General features: G+C 44.8%; 1 protein-coding gene across 6 annotated transcripts in view; it reads right to left on the bottom strand.

Moving 5' to 3' along the window:
• Window positions 1-9,921, bottom strand: part of ANO4 (anoctamin 4) — a 460,570-nt gene extending 450,649 nt beyond the window's left edge. For 2 of the 6 annotated variants that reach the window (XM_082349609.1, XM_082349612.1), the window contains exon 1: window positions 9,491-9,920. In XM_082349609.1, the coding sequence (XP_082205735.1) occupies window positions 9,491-9,611 (121 nt within the window). In that variant the 5' untranslated portion in view covers window positions 9,612-9,920. Of the gene's footprint in view, window positions 1-9,490 lie in introns of all 6 variants that reach the window. The other 4 variants (XM_082349613.1, XM_082349611.1, XM_082349615.1 and 1 more) reach the window with 4 other exon arrangements.
• Between the last annotated feature and the right edge of the window lie 4,658 nt (window positions 9,922-14,579).

The raw sequence follows: 14,579 nt of genomic DNA, 5'->3' as shown, positions 1-14,579 counted from the left end.
TATTCATTTTATAACTATTTGTTAAATTATAAATTTGTCTTGCCCACCTGTCTGTATGTACAATAGCTTTTTTAAAGAAGCAAAGGGGGCAGAAATCACAGTAGGGCAAATTAGGAATGCAAATTCTGCAAAAAATGTCTAAGAAAATGAGATGGTGGTGGATTCATACAACAATAGTCATCAAGTACTTACTCCTTGCCAGGCACTATGCTAAACATTCATTATTTCATTTACATCATTATTGCATTTGTGCTCCAAAACAAATCTTTTAAGGTAGGTGTGATTATCCCACTATCCAGATGAGGAACTAGAGGCTCACAAAATCAGGGAACTTGCCCAGAGTCACACTTCAGGGAAGTCACAAAGCTGGAACTAAAACCTAGGTTTATCTTACACTAGACCAATATTTGAGAACAGAGGCAAAGACAGAGGAGGACAGATTAACATCATAAGCTGTGTTAGGTGGATTCCTGTTGTATCTGGTGCTACATCTTTGACAGTCATTTATCTGATGAGGTTCGGCAGGGAATGAGATAGACATCATCTCGGGAATTCTGTTTTCAGAGGCCCACTTAACAGAAACATGTGACAAAATTAACCCAATTTTCTTTGTCTCAAATTATTTTGGGTATACTTATAAACAGTATGATCTTATAACCAAATAAAATCAGGCCCATCTCAACATTCAACTTATCTTTCATCTTAACCACAGCAAAAAAAGCAGGTACCATGCCTATTTTCATCTTTCCACTGAATGCAGAATTCTGGTAGATATGTAGGCAAAACTAAACAAAAATTGTCAATGTAAAATGATAATTATAATATCTAATTTGGGAAATTTTTTAAAAGAAATACAACTAAAATGCAAAATAATCATAGTATACAAAGCCAGGAGCTGGGTGCTCAAAATCAAAGTATTATTCAGGGGAGAGGTTAACATATTAAATTTAGAGTTAGAGAAACAAAATGTAATGAATATGTGTAGAATTTGTTAGGTAAGATTTAACCACAAGTAGAAGGGTAATTATTAAAATAACAGAAATAAACTATATTTCCAAGCCAGTCTGCTGTGCTGGAGGGGGTGGGAGACAGATGGTGGGGAAGAACGGGAGAAAAAATTTAACAAAAAAATTCTACTTAGATAAGGGAAATAAATGAGAATTAAAGCATAGGAACAAAACAAGACAAAGAGAAAATCTGAAGTAAAATGGTAGAATTAAGTTCAATTACACTAGTAATAACAATACATGTAAATGGTCTAAATTTGTTATTTAAGAGATTGTGAGATGGATTTGGAAAGCAAAAAGAAAATCAACTAAATGCTATTTATAAGAGAGACACAAAATATAAGGACACAGAAATGTTGAAAGTAAAAGATATAAAAAGATACAGCAAGCATTAATCAAAATAAAGCTAGAGTAGCTATGTTAGTTTTAGATGAAAACGGCTTTAAGACAAAAAGCAATTATTAAGGATAAAGACGGTCAATAAATAATCATAAAAGGTTCAGGTCTGATTCTTCAGGAAGATATTAAAACATGTTACATCTGAGTTATTTGAGATAAAATAACCTCAAAATATACAAAGCAAAAATTAATAGAGCTACAAGGAGAAACTGACAAATCCATCATCAGAGGGGGAGATTTTAACACAATAACTGATTGGTTGAGCAAGAAATGTTTGGAAAAATATGGAAAATTTGAGACTGCAAATCACTTGGGTATCTTGTTAAAGTGAAGAGTTGATTTACTATCTCTGGTGTGGGCCTGGAATTCTGCATTCTTTTCCATTTTATTGAGATATGACTGACAATTGTGTTTCTAATAGACTCCCAGGTCATGGCAATGCTACTGGTCTAGGATCTCCAGGTCCTGGTAAAATCCTCCCCTGGAATCCACAATCCACAAAGCCTGGGAAAACATCTCATCGGCAAGAAAGGAAGGACAAATTAAAAAAGGAAAAGAAAATGTTTTCATTAAACCCTTAAAAACATATTAGAAGTCTGCTTATACATATGGATGGATGAAACTCAAGAATTACCAAACAGGGCTTCCCTGGTGGCGCAGTGGTTGAGAATCTGCCTGCCAATGGAGGGGACACGGGTTCGAGCCCTGGTCTGGGAAGATCCCACGTGCCGCGAAGCAGCTAGGCCCGTGAGCCACAGCTACTGAGCCTGTGCGTCTGGAGCCTGTGCTCCGCAACAAGAGAGGCCACCATAGTGAGAGGCCCACGCACCGCGATGAAGAGTGGCCCCCACTTGCCGCAACTAGAGAAAGCCCTCGCACAGAAACGAAGACCCAACACAGCCATAAATTAATTAATTAATTAATTTAAAAAAAAAAAAGAATTACCAAACAGACAAATGATGCATAACTACTGACTTTACCAAAAAATTTACCATACAATTCCTTTAATTACTACCCTACACAAGTGTACTGGAAATACCATTTAATTTACAAAATACATATTTATTGTGCAGAGTGAGCTACAACTGTTTACCGCATCTGGTTTTTTTTTTTTTGTCTTTTTGTAAATCACTTAAAATTGTTTATAACAGGCTCTAGAGAATCCAGTAGTAAGAAAACAAAAGTGTGGGATGTGTGTGCATATGTATGTTCCTCAGAAATATTGGTGTGATTTATTCTATGTCTGCTGTGTATTTTATAGGCTTACAGAAAAGTTAATATTCAAGTCCAACCCTTTCCTCCTAGCTGTGTAGCCTGTATCTCATCACCTAAGCTCCCTGGGCCTCAAATTCCTCCTTTACATTGTGACTGAAATTCATTCATTTAGAAAACATTGAGTGCCTAGCACATACAGTAGATGCAGGCTGGCACCAGGTAGGAACTGGTGCCTTGGAAGGTCTCCCCTAAGGTGTTGATGAATTAATCAAAGTGTAGAGAGTGTGCTTCACTCCACAGTGCTTTCCCTACAGTAATGACAATAAACACACCAGAGTGCTGTGTACTACATTGCTCTAGGACTTTCTAGGTTTTCATAACATTTTAACCTTTGCTCTTTAATGTAACTCTGCAGCAGCATTAGGAGACAAGCAGGGCAGGGACCAGCTGTGATAGTACTAGGAGTTGTTCCCTCCTCTGCGTCTCCCACTGGACCTGAGCTAGACCCAAACCCCTGGAGGGCAAGGCCATCCCTTATTCACCTTCTGTCCATAGTGCCTAGCTCTGCCTAATGCATAAAAAGCACAATAAATGTTTGCCAAAGACTCTAGTAAGCTTTCAAATACTATAGTCACCATTCCTGCATTTTAAACACTGGGCCTGATACTCATTATCTCAGCTTCCCTTTGATTCCACTCTTGCAGGCACAGTGGCAAAAACACCTTGCAGGAACCCTAATTAGAGAAAAGCCTTTCCTTTCCTTTCTTTTCTCCTTGTACCTATTTGATTCAGTGTTGAAAATCCCACATTCTTTTTCATTTTTTCCGGAAGGTAAAGATCCATGCCTCATCATTACAATGTAAGATTCATGAGAACAGTTTTTAATTTTGTTTTTACTTCCAGAACCCACAACAGTACCTGACACATAGTAAGCACTCACAAAACATATGTTGAATTGTTTGTTCTAGAAACTTCCTTGGTAGCTACGGATTGTTTGTCTAGGACTAGGTTCCAATAGAAAAATCCACATGCCTATTACAAAGAACATCATGTTTTAAAGGAAAAGATTAAAGTGCTCCTTCACAGGATCAAAATAAAATTTTAATTTTGCCCCAGAAAGAAACTTTTAAAGTGTGAAGGACTGAAGGTCAAAAACTAATTTGTGTAGGCTTTGCTGCAACTTCTTAATCAAAAAGGATCCTAAATCAATGTTGATCATGAGTGTCTGGATTGCATAATGACAAGCATGCCAGGTGGTAGAGGGCAAAAACAAGAGAAGTCCTCAAACAGCCCCTTGGATTTATTTTGCAGCTAAAGCATGACTTCCAGCCCGTTAGCATACATCTCATTTCACCACGTAGTGTGGACACTTTTGCTCTTTTGTTCATTCTTATTTTCTGAAGCGTAAAGGTTCTATTGCTTATTTGCAATAGGAAAATGAAGTTTTAAAAATGTGTGTGTGGTGTACTACCCCTTGCTAGAGTCCATTCAGTCCTTCAGTCGATCAGACAGCCAAGGATTGCTCACCCAGCATATGCCAGGTGCTGGGCTAAGCACCAGGAATATAAAGATAAAGATGTAGTCCTTGGCCTTTGGGATTCTACAACCCACAGAGAGGAGTCCTCATTACAGTACAAAATGAAAAGCTGTTGGGGAGAGGAGTACCCTGAAAGGTTCCAAGAGAGGAACCCAGTAGGATGGGGAGGTCAAAGGAGAGGGGGAGTGAGCCTCATAAAGGAGGAAGGGGCTGTGTTTCAGAGCATGGGCCAAGGTTCAGATACCTGAGAAAACCAGGTGCAATCAGCCACGCCCAGCCACCTCCCTCCCTATAAGGTGGGATGCTGGGGCCGAGGGCAGCAGGAAAGAAGGATGGTCAGCTTCTGAAGGGCCTTGTTTGCCAACCTAGGGAGGTTAGACTTTGACCTGTAAGCAGAGGGGAGCCCTTGGAGAGTTTTAAGCAGAGGAATAACAGGATCAGATTTGCAACTGGGATCAGAGAGGCGGGGAAAGAGGCAGAGAGACAGCTGGGAGGGTGCTACCGCAGTCAAAATTGGCAGTGACGGTGGCCTCGACCAGCATAAGAGGAGGGGGCAGGGAGAGGAGGAAACAGAGCAGAAAGACTTTAAGGAAGAAGAATCAATGGGACTTGGTAGTTGAGAGTATATGGGCTGGGAGAGGCAGTTGACAGTAATAGCTATGCTTACTGAGTACTCGCTATGTGTCACTCATATGCTCTTACAAGTGCTGTTGCATTTAAACCTCAGAGTGACCCCATTTTACAGATAAGAAAATTGAGGCGCAGGAGGTGAATTGGTTTGCCCAAGGTCACTGTTAGCATATTCTGGTAAGGGAGGACTCAAAGACGACTCCCAGGATTCTAGTCTAGGTGACTGGATAGAGCACGCTGGCCCCTGCCAATGTCTCCTGTCTTGGATGTCATGCTCCACCAACACCATGCCACTGGCAGCTGCCTTTATGCCCCCTGCCATCTATTCCCCTCATCTTTGTTCATGCTGTTGCCCCTCCGTGGAATGTCCTTCTCCCAATTGGCCTTTTAACATCGTCTCCTCCAGGTAACTCTTCCTGACCTATCCCTCACTACCCCCATCCCCTCTCCCGCAGCACTGCATTATAAATCTCTTTAGGAGCCTATTTCCTCCAGCTGACTGTGCTATCCTGAGAGAAGGAGTGAGGTCTCATTTATTCTGGTACTCCATGGTCCAGTAGCTGGAGCTCAGTAGCTGGAGTGATTCTATAGGACACAGGTATGGGAGAGGAATTCTGTTTTGGACACAATGAGTTTGCAATGCCAGAGGAGTATACAGGTAAAGAAGTCTAGCAGACAGCTGGGTAGACAAGCATAGCACATACAAGAAAGAAGTTCTGAGTCAGTGATTTCTATTTAGGAGTCACCTGAATAAAGACAAAATGACAGGTGAGGAAGTTATGTCCTAGGCTCTCATCTCTTTGCTTCGCTCCATTCTGTGTTGCATGGTTAGGCTTGGCTCTTATTACACCCCTCTCTTATACCCGCTTCCAGTCAGAAGTCCTGAACTTCTGGTCATCCACTGCCTTTTAGCCTTTGCTCAAGCCATGCCTTCTCCCTGGGATTACCCATACAGTTGCCCATACGTGGTGAATGTCTGCATGAACGAGCACATTTTCTCCTCTTCCTAACTGCCTCTAGCCCCAGGCTCTTCAGCCAAACTCTCCAGCCTGCCTTCAGGCCCCCCACTCATTAAGTGAGACTAAGTAAATTCTTCTACCTTTCTGGGGCTCAAGCTCTTCAAGTGAATACAGGGCTAACATTGGACTAGTTTCTTAAAGATGGCTGCGAGGGGCTTCCCTGGTGGCGCAGTGGTTGAGAATCTGCCTGCCAATGCAGGGGACACGGGCTCGGGCCCTGGCCCAGGAAGATCCTGCGGAGCAACTAAGCCCGTGAGCCACAGCTACTGAGCCCGCGTGCCACAGCTACTAAAGCCCACGCGCCTAGAGCCCGTGCTCTGCAACAAGAGAAGCCACCACAATGAGAAGCCCGCGCACCGCAACGAAGAGTAGCCCCCACTCGCCGCAACTAGAGAAAGCCCACGCACAGCAACGAAGACCCAATGCAGCCAAAAATAAATAAAATAAATTTAAAAAAAAAAAGATGGTTGTGAGATTTAAATGAGCTAATTCGCATAAAGTGCTGTTGTTACTGTTTGCGTCCCAGCATAGCCCACACTTCTGCTTACAACTTTGGCACCCCAGTTTACAGGCCTCCTGCTAAGAGACCGACTCTGCCCGCAGGGCCATTGTCTCTCATTTAGTAGACGTCTAATCAATGTCATCCAAATGTTTGAGAGTGAGATTATAAAGCCAAGGACGGAACCCAGGCAAACACCAACATAAACAGACGCAGGAGTCCACAAAGAAGAAGCCTTTTAAGAGGCAGGAGGGAAATGAGGGGAGAATAGTTATAACAACAAAACTGGCCCTGACTGCATTTCCTTCATCTTCTACTTGCTCTCTCTGCTCTCGCCACACTGACCTTCCAGCTAGCCTTGAACATGACAAACTCATTCCTGTCCCAGGGCCTTTGTACTTACTGTTCCCTTTGCCAGGAATGCGCTTTCCCCGCATAATGACATGGCTTGTTCCTTTCCTTCATTTAGCCCTTCCCTCAAATATCTCCTCAGAGAGGATTTCCTTATCTGAAAGAGCCCCCACTGTGCTCCATAAGCTCCTCAGGCCCCTAATCGAGCCTCCTCAGATCCCACGCTGACAGCTCAATGCCAGGCGGGCAGGTCCAACCACAAGTCGCTTCCTGGTGCAGCCTGGGACACGGCCCCCTGTGCCTTCTTTTGCGTGGCCAAGAATGAATCAAGTCCCGGTCCCTTCTCTCTTGTCACCCTCCTTGGTCTCATGCACGTGGTTACATAATGAGCTAAAAGCATTTAAGAACCTAAACCATGTAAAGAACAAGGAAAGAAAGATGAGTGGTGAGTACGAAAGGCTGAGACATTTAAAATCCAGAATTTTTAAAAGTGCATCATCCATTGAACATATATTTATTAGAGGACATATCACAGTTATCGATTATCCTAACCTCATTCCACATTTCTAGAGGATACATGTCTAGATGGTTGCCCGAAATAAAAGTTCATGCCAAAATACAGAAAAAACAAGTTCCAACATAGGATCAAAAAATGCATATTTGGATGGGAAGCTAATGAGGTTTAACTGGAGGCTTCTGCTAATGAAATGCATACATAAGCCAAATTTCTCTCTCTTCTTAGGAACCTAAAACACACGGTCTACACTGTAACTGTTCATTCTCTTGGCAGCCCCTGTGCTAAAGACAGGATTAAGGCATTTATTAAATCAGTCAAATTAATATAAAAATTGAACCCTCTAAATTCCAGACAAGAAACTTAGATCATCCCCCATCATGATATCTAAACCCAAATTCAACAGAATTGAAAGGGGACTTTTTTTAAAGCAGTTCAATTTTCAGAGAGATGAAGGTTCCAGAGCTGGACCAAACTCTCATCAGAAAATAATCTCAGCATCCAGTGGATGAGGAATAGATTGAATGTGCTTGGTTTTGCTTTCACCAGGTTGAAAACCCTGACGGACTAATTTACCTTGTCGTGTCTTGGGTCACATCGCTACAGACCAAGAAACTAATGTGCACTTAGCGGCCAAGTGTATTCACCACTTTAGGGATGGGGGAGGGAGAAGAGTGTGTCAAAAATATATTTAAAATAGCACAAATTCTAATTGAGATATTTACTTAAATCTGTCTCAGTTCCCTTTAAGGTTCTAAAGAGAAACCCGTGTAATTCTTAGTTGCCAAAAAAATGATCTGCCACCTTTTTTCCTTTAATTACTGAAATATACTTGCTTTTCAAAAACAATTCACTCCTTCTGACTCCATTTTCTCCACCTGGGTGCCCAATTAAGCTTTTAAAGCGTCTAGAAATTTATGGAACTGATTATTATGTAAACCTCTTACTGACAGTATCCACAGGATGGTATGTGAAATCTAACATCATGTAAAAACCAGAAGTTAGATCCTTCTGATAGAAAAAGGTGTAAAAATAGGTTTCTGCCAATGAATATGACTAAAAAACCGTCAGAATGTTGAATTATCCCCAAATGGTAACCCAAGAATGACAACATTATGTATTAAACGTGCAGCAGGGGCAGAACAACCCAAATCCCAGCAGAAAATGCCCCGAGTTAAAAAAAAAATAGGCCACTAGTATGCAATTTGTAATCTGCTCACAATTTGTTAGGTTCCCAAGTATCAACTGCAAACCCTCAGAGCCACCTGAGTGATCATTTTACACAGTTTAAATCCCAAGAAAAAGAGACTGACCCCTTTAACCTTGGGAAAATGAGCAGGGGACATCACTGGTCTGGAAAATGAAGCCTCCATGCCAAAGGGCAGCGATTTCCCTCCCACCAAGCCCTGGCTCAGAGGTGTCCACGCAGAACATTCCCAAACAATTGCTCAGTACCTCCGCGTTTAAAACGCCAAGACTAGATGTTATCACAGCAACTGCTTGCAAGCCAGGGTAAGGGAGGGAGGTCTACTTGAGTTTCCATCTCCCATAACCCGGTCTCGGCAGCATCTCTGATAAAGGACTAAAGAGAATTGCTTTTTCCACGCAAGCAGAAATGTTGATAAAAAAAGGCTTGTTGGCTTCCCAAGTGTCTGGGATTTCTAACTGAGTCTGAAACCTTCACACTGTGATTTCATTTTCCTTCAGAACTGTACAATGCCTTTAAAATAATGATTAAAAAATATATTTCTTTAACAAAAAAGGGGGGAAAGGAATGTCTTCTATTTCCATGCAACTTTTATTTCCAAGCTGATTATTTTTGTATTAAAAACATATTTTGGTGCGTGTAATTTAACCCCATAGCATCTGTCAGAGAGATGTTCTCATCTCTAATTTACAGATGGAGATATGCAAGAACAGAAAAGTTTAAATAACTTGCCCAAGGTCAGTCAGGGACAAGATATGCAAGGACTGAACGCAGATCTAACTCCAAGCCTCACACCGCTAGAAAAGGACTCAACACCCGTGTATACCTTCCCCTCGGTGGTCTGAAGCGAACGGAATTTTACTGGAGTGCCAAAGCTCGAAAACACCTAAATTTTAGGCGTTTTTACTCCACCGACTCTTTCTACAAACCCCCCTTTCCCAGGTTCCAGGCAGCCTCGGTCCCCCAGCCGCAGGCCAGCGCGCGCCGCAGCCGGCGCCCTCCCTTCCAGACCCTCCCGGGAGCCGAACCCCGAAGTTTCCCGGGGTGATCAGACGGCTCCCGGGTCCTGCCCGCCCCCGGAGCCCCGAGAGCCCGCGACCGCCCGCCGTTACCGTATGCCGTGAGCGAGGCCATCCTGGCCCGCGTCCTGCCCAGGCTGGCCAGGGCGTCGGCGACAGCGGCCGCCTGCGCGTGGCGCCCCTGGACGGCGGGCGTCCCACCCCGCGAAGGCATGCGCTCGGCTCCCGCGGCGCCCGGCCGCCCAGCTCCCGAGCACGCCCAGTCAGCCCGCCGCGGCCGCCCCGGAGAGGTGCCGGCGGCGCGCACACACCCGTGGCCGGGGCTCGGCTGCCAGGGCGTGCGGAGCGAGGGCGCCAACGGGCCGCGGCGCTCCGGGTCCCGGCGGGGATTGAACCTGCGCCGGAGGACGCGCGGCCCGGGGGAGGAGGGGCGAAACAGGCGGTGGGAGGGGCCGGGCGGAAGCGCGAGGCTGCTGCGGCCCCAGCCGGCTGGCGGCGGGCGGGACCCCGGCTGAGTCGACGCCGAGCCGGGTGGCCCTCGGGGCGGGGGCGACAGGGGTGACGCGGGCAGACGCGGGATCGGGAAGTCCCGAGCGCGCCACGGCTTCCGGGACCTCGAGCCTTCAGCTCCCTTGCTAGGGAAGTTCCCCTGGGGAGCGTGCCTGGGGATGGGGGGCGGGGTCCGGCCGCCTGGGACTCCAGGGTGCGATTCCCAGCCCAGGCGGCAGTCTCGAGAAGGCTTTGCCTCCGAGGCCAAAGCCCGGGGGCGAGTGGCAGCTCTGCCTTGAGGACTTTCATTAATAAGTCCTTGACCGCTAGGTACCGAGTTCTGACCCCGACAGTTCATACCTGTCCCAGCAGCAGCAGCATCCTGTCACCTTTATTCGTGCGTCTCTCTCCCCACGAGGCTGTGACCAGTGTCCTATTCCACTCTGAGTGCCCTGCGCCTCGATCAGGGCACGGACTCATACATTATTTGTCGAAATGACTGAGTGTCCGAGCCCCTTGCTCGCCCTCGCTGGAAGCCTACCCATCCTATTGTGAGAGTTCTTTGTTTTGAATCAGGGTGTGGAAAATGGGGTACGAGAAAGAGATCCAAGAAACCAGTAGTATCCATGGGGATGGGAACAAGAGAAAAGGGGAGGCCGCCTAACGCCCGCCTCGGGTTCAGGCGCACCCGAGGCTTTGCAAGTCCCAAGTGCAGAGTCGCGAAGGCACGGTGAGGGCCCTCGGGGCTTCCTGACGCGGGGCTGACTTCCTGGTCACCAGGGTATCTCGGCCTTGAAAAACTCCAGCGCCCAACGAATTGCGGGGCGATGCTGTCAAGGCTATTTAACCGCGTTTGGGCTGTGCCCACCCTGGTGGAGGCACAGGGAGGGCAGAGAAATCTGGCTCAGGCAAAACAGGGCATTTCTTTAGCAAGGTTTCCGAGCGCCCCTCTCGCCACCGCCACTGTCCTTGGTGCTCGCCGGCCTATCCCAGGTGTCAGGTTTTCGCACTTGCGACCTTCCTCCCCTCCCGTCCCCTCCCCTCCCCTTCCCTTCCCGCACTCCGGCTCTTCTGGGAGGGCGGCGAGGCGGCAGCGGGGTACCGGTGGGCGAGGCTCTAGGATGAAATGTCACTTTGTGGTCGGTGGAGCCAGGCCGGGAGAAGGGCGAGACCGCCCTGGGTAGTGAGATCGCGTGATCTGACAGTTTATTCCTGCTGGGTCAGCCAACTACCAGCAGGTGACCCTTAGTCAAGACCCCCTCTGTGACCCTTCATTTTCCCCATCTGTAAAGTGGCGGTCACCGTTGTTAGTTAGCGCTGTGCCCACCTCACAGGACGATTGCAGGGCCCAGGTGGCAGGGATCCAACTCCTCAACACTCTGGGCTGGGCGCTCAGCCACCTCTGGTGCCCACTCCTGTGCCAGCCCTGGGGCCTGAGCCTGGAGCTGCTCCCTTGCTTCCCCTCCGTGCCTCCGCTGGGGCCTAAGTCCATCTGCAAGTTGTCTTCTGCCATCCAGGTCCCGGTCTTTCTTCTCCCTCTGCCTCCACATTTTAGCTCAGGTAGGGTCATGAGGAAGGACAATCAAAATGTGTTACAAATTGCACTTTAATTCTTCTTGGCAGCTCTTTCTAATCAGCAGGAACTTAAAAATAGTATCTAATTAATTAACCTCTCTTAAGGCCACCTGAACTTCTGTCCACATAATGCCACTCCGAGTCCTTGAGCTATTCGGTCTCCTCAACAGAATTAAGGTTGAGAATCCTGGGCCTCTTGGTTGAGGAATCAATGGACAAACACCTCATTCTTTCACTGTCAGCTTTGCTGAGAGCCTTCCCTTGTGTTCAGGCCCTGCGCTGTCAGGAGAGACTGAGGTCTTGAAGCAGCCTCCCTGTCTCCTGGTCTGCAGCAGGAGGGGGTAGCCTCCCTGGCTCATTCTTGAGAAGAACAGGCCAAAAAAAGTTATGATACTGTGATGAAGCACGGGTGGTAAAGACACCTTGCAAGGAGCAAGAGGGGTCTTTCCTCGCAGTGTTCACAGATGACTTCACCAAGGAAACGACGTTTGAAAGATGAGGTCCAGGATTTGTGTTGTTGCCGGTAAAATTTCTTAAAGACAAGCTTGCCATTCAGATTTTCTTATGTTTTATTCATTCACCATGTCTTCAGGAGTAAAACATGAACTGTCACAACCTTGATGAAAGCTGTATTCTAAATCTTTCCAGGAAAATGCCTTTTTCAGATGACAGACTGGGGAAAACTAGTTGTCCTTCACTTTTCAGCACGCTCTGAACTTGAACTATTTGATGTATTATCAACTGCTCTGAACGTGATTATATTGCATTTGACACCGGAAGTGGCCACCTCTCTGTGATTAACATTTTTTTGGTGATTAACATTTTTAATAACTTATTTTAAGTTTTTAGTTTAGTAGCTACTCTGCAAATACTCATTCTTTAAAACTATTGCAGCTGAAAACTAATTTAGTTTTCATATGACCACCATCAACTTGACTTAGAATGTGATCCTTTATTAAAGATTTAACAAACTGAATGTTTTAAAATAACTAATTTCAACAATGGAGCATTATAGCTACATAACAGATCTGTTTCTGTAACAATAAGGGCTCCCTTGGAGCTCTGCTATAATTTGCTACACCTGAAAAAAAAAATGTAGATAAAATGAAATGACAACTTTTGTTTTTCAAAATTCCAAAATTAAGTACATTCAAATTATATAAAGCATTAGCCCCTCACAGTTAAATGTGTTTGGAGACCACTTCATGCATTCTTTCCTTGTATGAATGCCTTTTATAACATATTTCACTAATCAGTCTCCAGCCAACTTAACTGAATTTAGCATAAAATAGAATTTGCTTTGGGGGACGTTATCTTGTTATTAAATCCTATGCATTAATACCAAGGAAAATTTTAGAGGATCCAATAATATTTACCTTAAATATGCTTTATTTTGTTATATAAATGCCGTATGACTCCTTTCTGATAACAGACATGTATCTCATCCTGAAACTCTGAGTGTTGCAATGACTGTACGGGTGAAAATGTTTTATATTCAGATTCATTGGATTTGAATTATTCTGAATTCATATTGATGAAAAAATTACCATAACTTCCATCTCAATGTGAAAAGCAAATATTTCTATATTAAAAAACTATTTCCTATTTGGGACTTCCCTGGTGGCACAGTGGTTAAGAATCCACCTGCCAATGCAGGGGACATGGGTTCAAGTCCTGGTCCGGGAAGATCCTACATGCCACAGAGCAACTAAGCCCATGCACCACAACTACTGAACCTGTGCTCTAGAGCCCGCAAGCCACAACTACTGAAGCCCATGCGCCAAGAACCCATGCTCCACAACAAGAGAAGCCACCACAATGAGAAGCCCGTGCACCGCAACGAAGAGTAGCCCCCGCTCACCCCAACTAGAGAAAGCCCACATGCAGCAACAAAGACCCAACGCAGCCAAAAAAAAAAAAAAAACTATTTCCCATCTCCTAGAAAGCAACATATGAAAATATCACCTTTCTAATCTGCAATGAACACCATTAAACAAGAGTCTTATGTAAAAAATATTTCCTCTGGAGTTTGTTCGTTAAATAGTTTCTCTGTCATAGAAAGGAATTTGTGTGGGACTTGTGTTGTCCAGAACAGGAGAAGAGGAGCTTGACCAAATTCACTAGATGATAAACTATACAAAAGACTAGATTATGTCTTATTTTTCTTTATTTTGCCCACAGTAAATGGGCAAATAAATGTGTATTGCTCAGAGAATCATGGAAGGTCAGATCCAAGAGGAGACTTAGAAAAGAGCACTGGTTCTGGGGTCAGCCTGAATTCAAATTCCAAACTGCACCACGTATTCATTGTATGACCTGGGCCTCAGTTCCTCATCTGCAAAATGGGGTAATAATAATAGCTACAGCATAGGGTTGTTGAGGGTGTCGAACAAGTTAATAGGTATAAAGCCTTTAGAACACTTCTCAATAGATGTTAACCCCTGTTATTTATTATACACAGTTTTCCGGGATTCTCTTAGGAATGCCAACCAAGTAGTAATCCCTTTCATAAGGGTTAATGAAGTTCATAATACTGAACAGCCAATACTGCACATGCACCCCTAAACAGGGACCCCAGGTGTGCCAGGCTTAACCCTTTAGCCGCTGGGTTGTGGGGAAGTCCCGGGGAAACAAGGTGCCAGGCAATGGGGGTCTTGGGGCAGTGCCTGTTTATTATAACAAGAATGGAGGATTTCAGGACTTTAAGACTGGCACCAGTGTGTCCTGGCTGAACATCAGTTCTGCTTCCCACCTTCCCACCCTAGACATCCAAACCACTGAACTTGCTAATCACTCCACAGAGCAAACCAGTCCTTTTCATCCCAAACACATTTTAGTTTCTAATTCCCTACTGAGAGAGGTGAAAGCAAACATAATGGAATATCAGAATATACATAACAATTGATATTTAGGAGAGACATGTAAATCCTCTATTTATGAGCACTTCTTAATAAGAGATATTTTAAATATCTGTTTAATAGAACATATATGGGGTGGTAAGTGCCAAGGGATTTTAAAATAACATCAACCAAATAATCCAAAATAAATAAATTAATAATAACAAAGAGAAATGCTGAATGGATTTTTGTTAGCTGCCTACCGAGAATAAATTTCATGC

The sequence above is a fragment of the Balaenoptera borealis genome, assembly GCF_965194805.1.
Source record: "Balaenoptera borealis genome assembly, chromosome: 13".
In the NCBI taxonomy this organism is placed as follows: Eukaryota; Metazoa; Chordata; class Mammalia; order Artiodactyla; family Balaenopteridae; genus Balaenoptera; species Balaenoptera borealis.
This window is presented reverse-complemented; position numbering and strand designations above follow the sequence as displayed.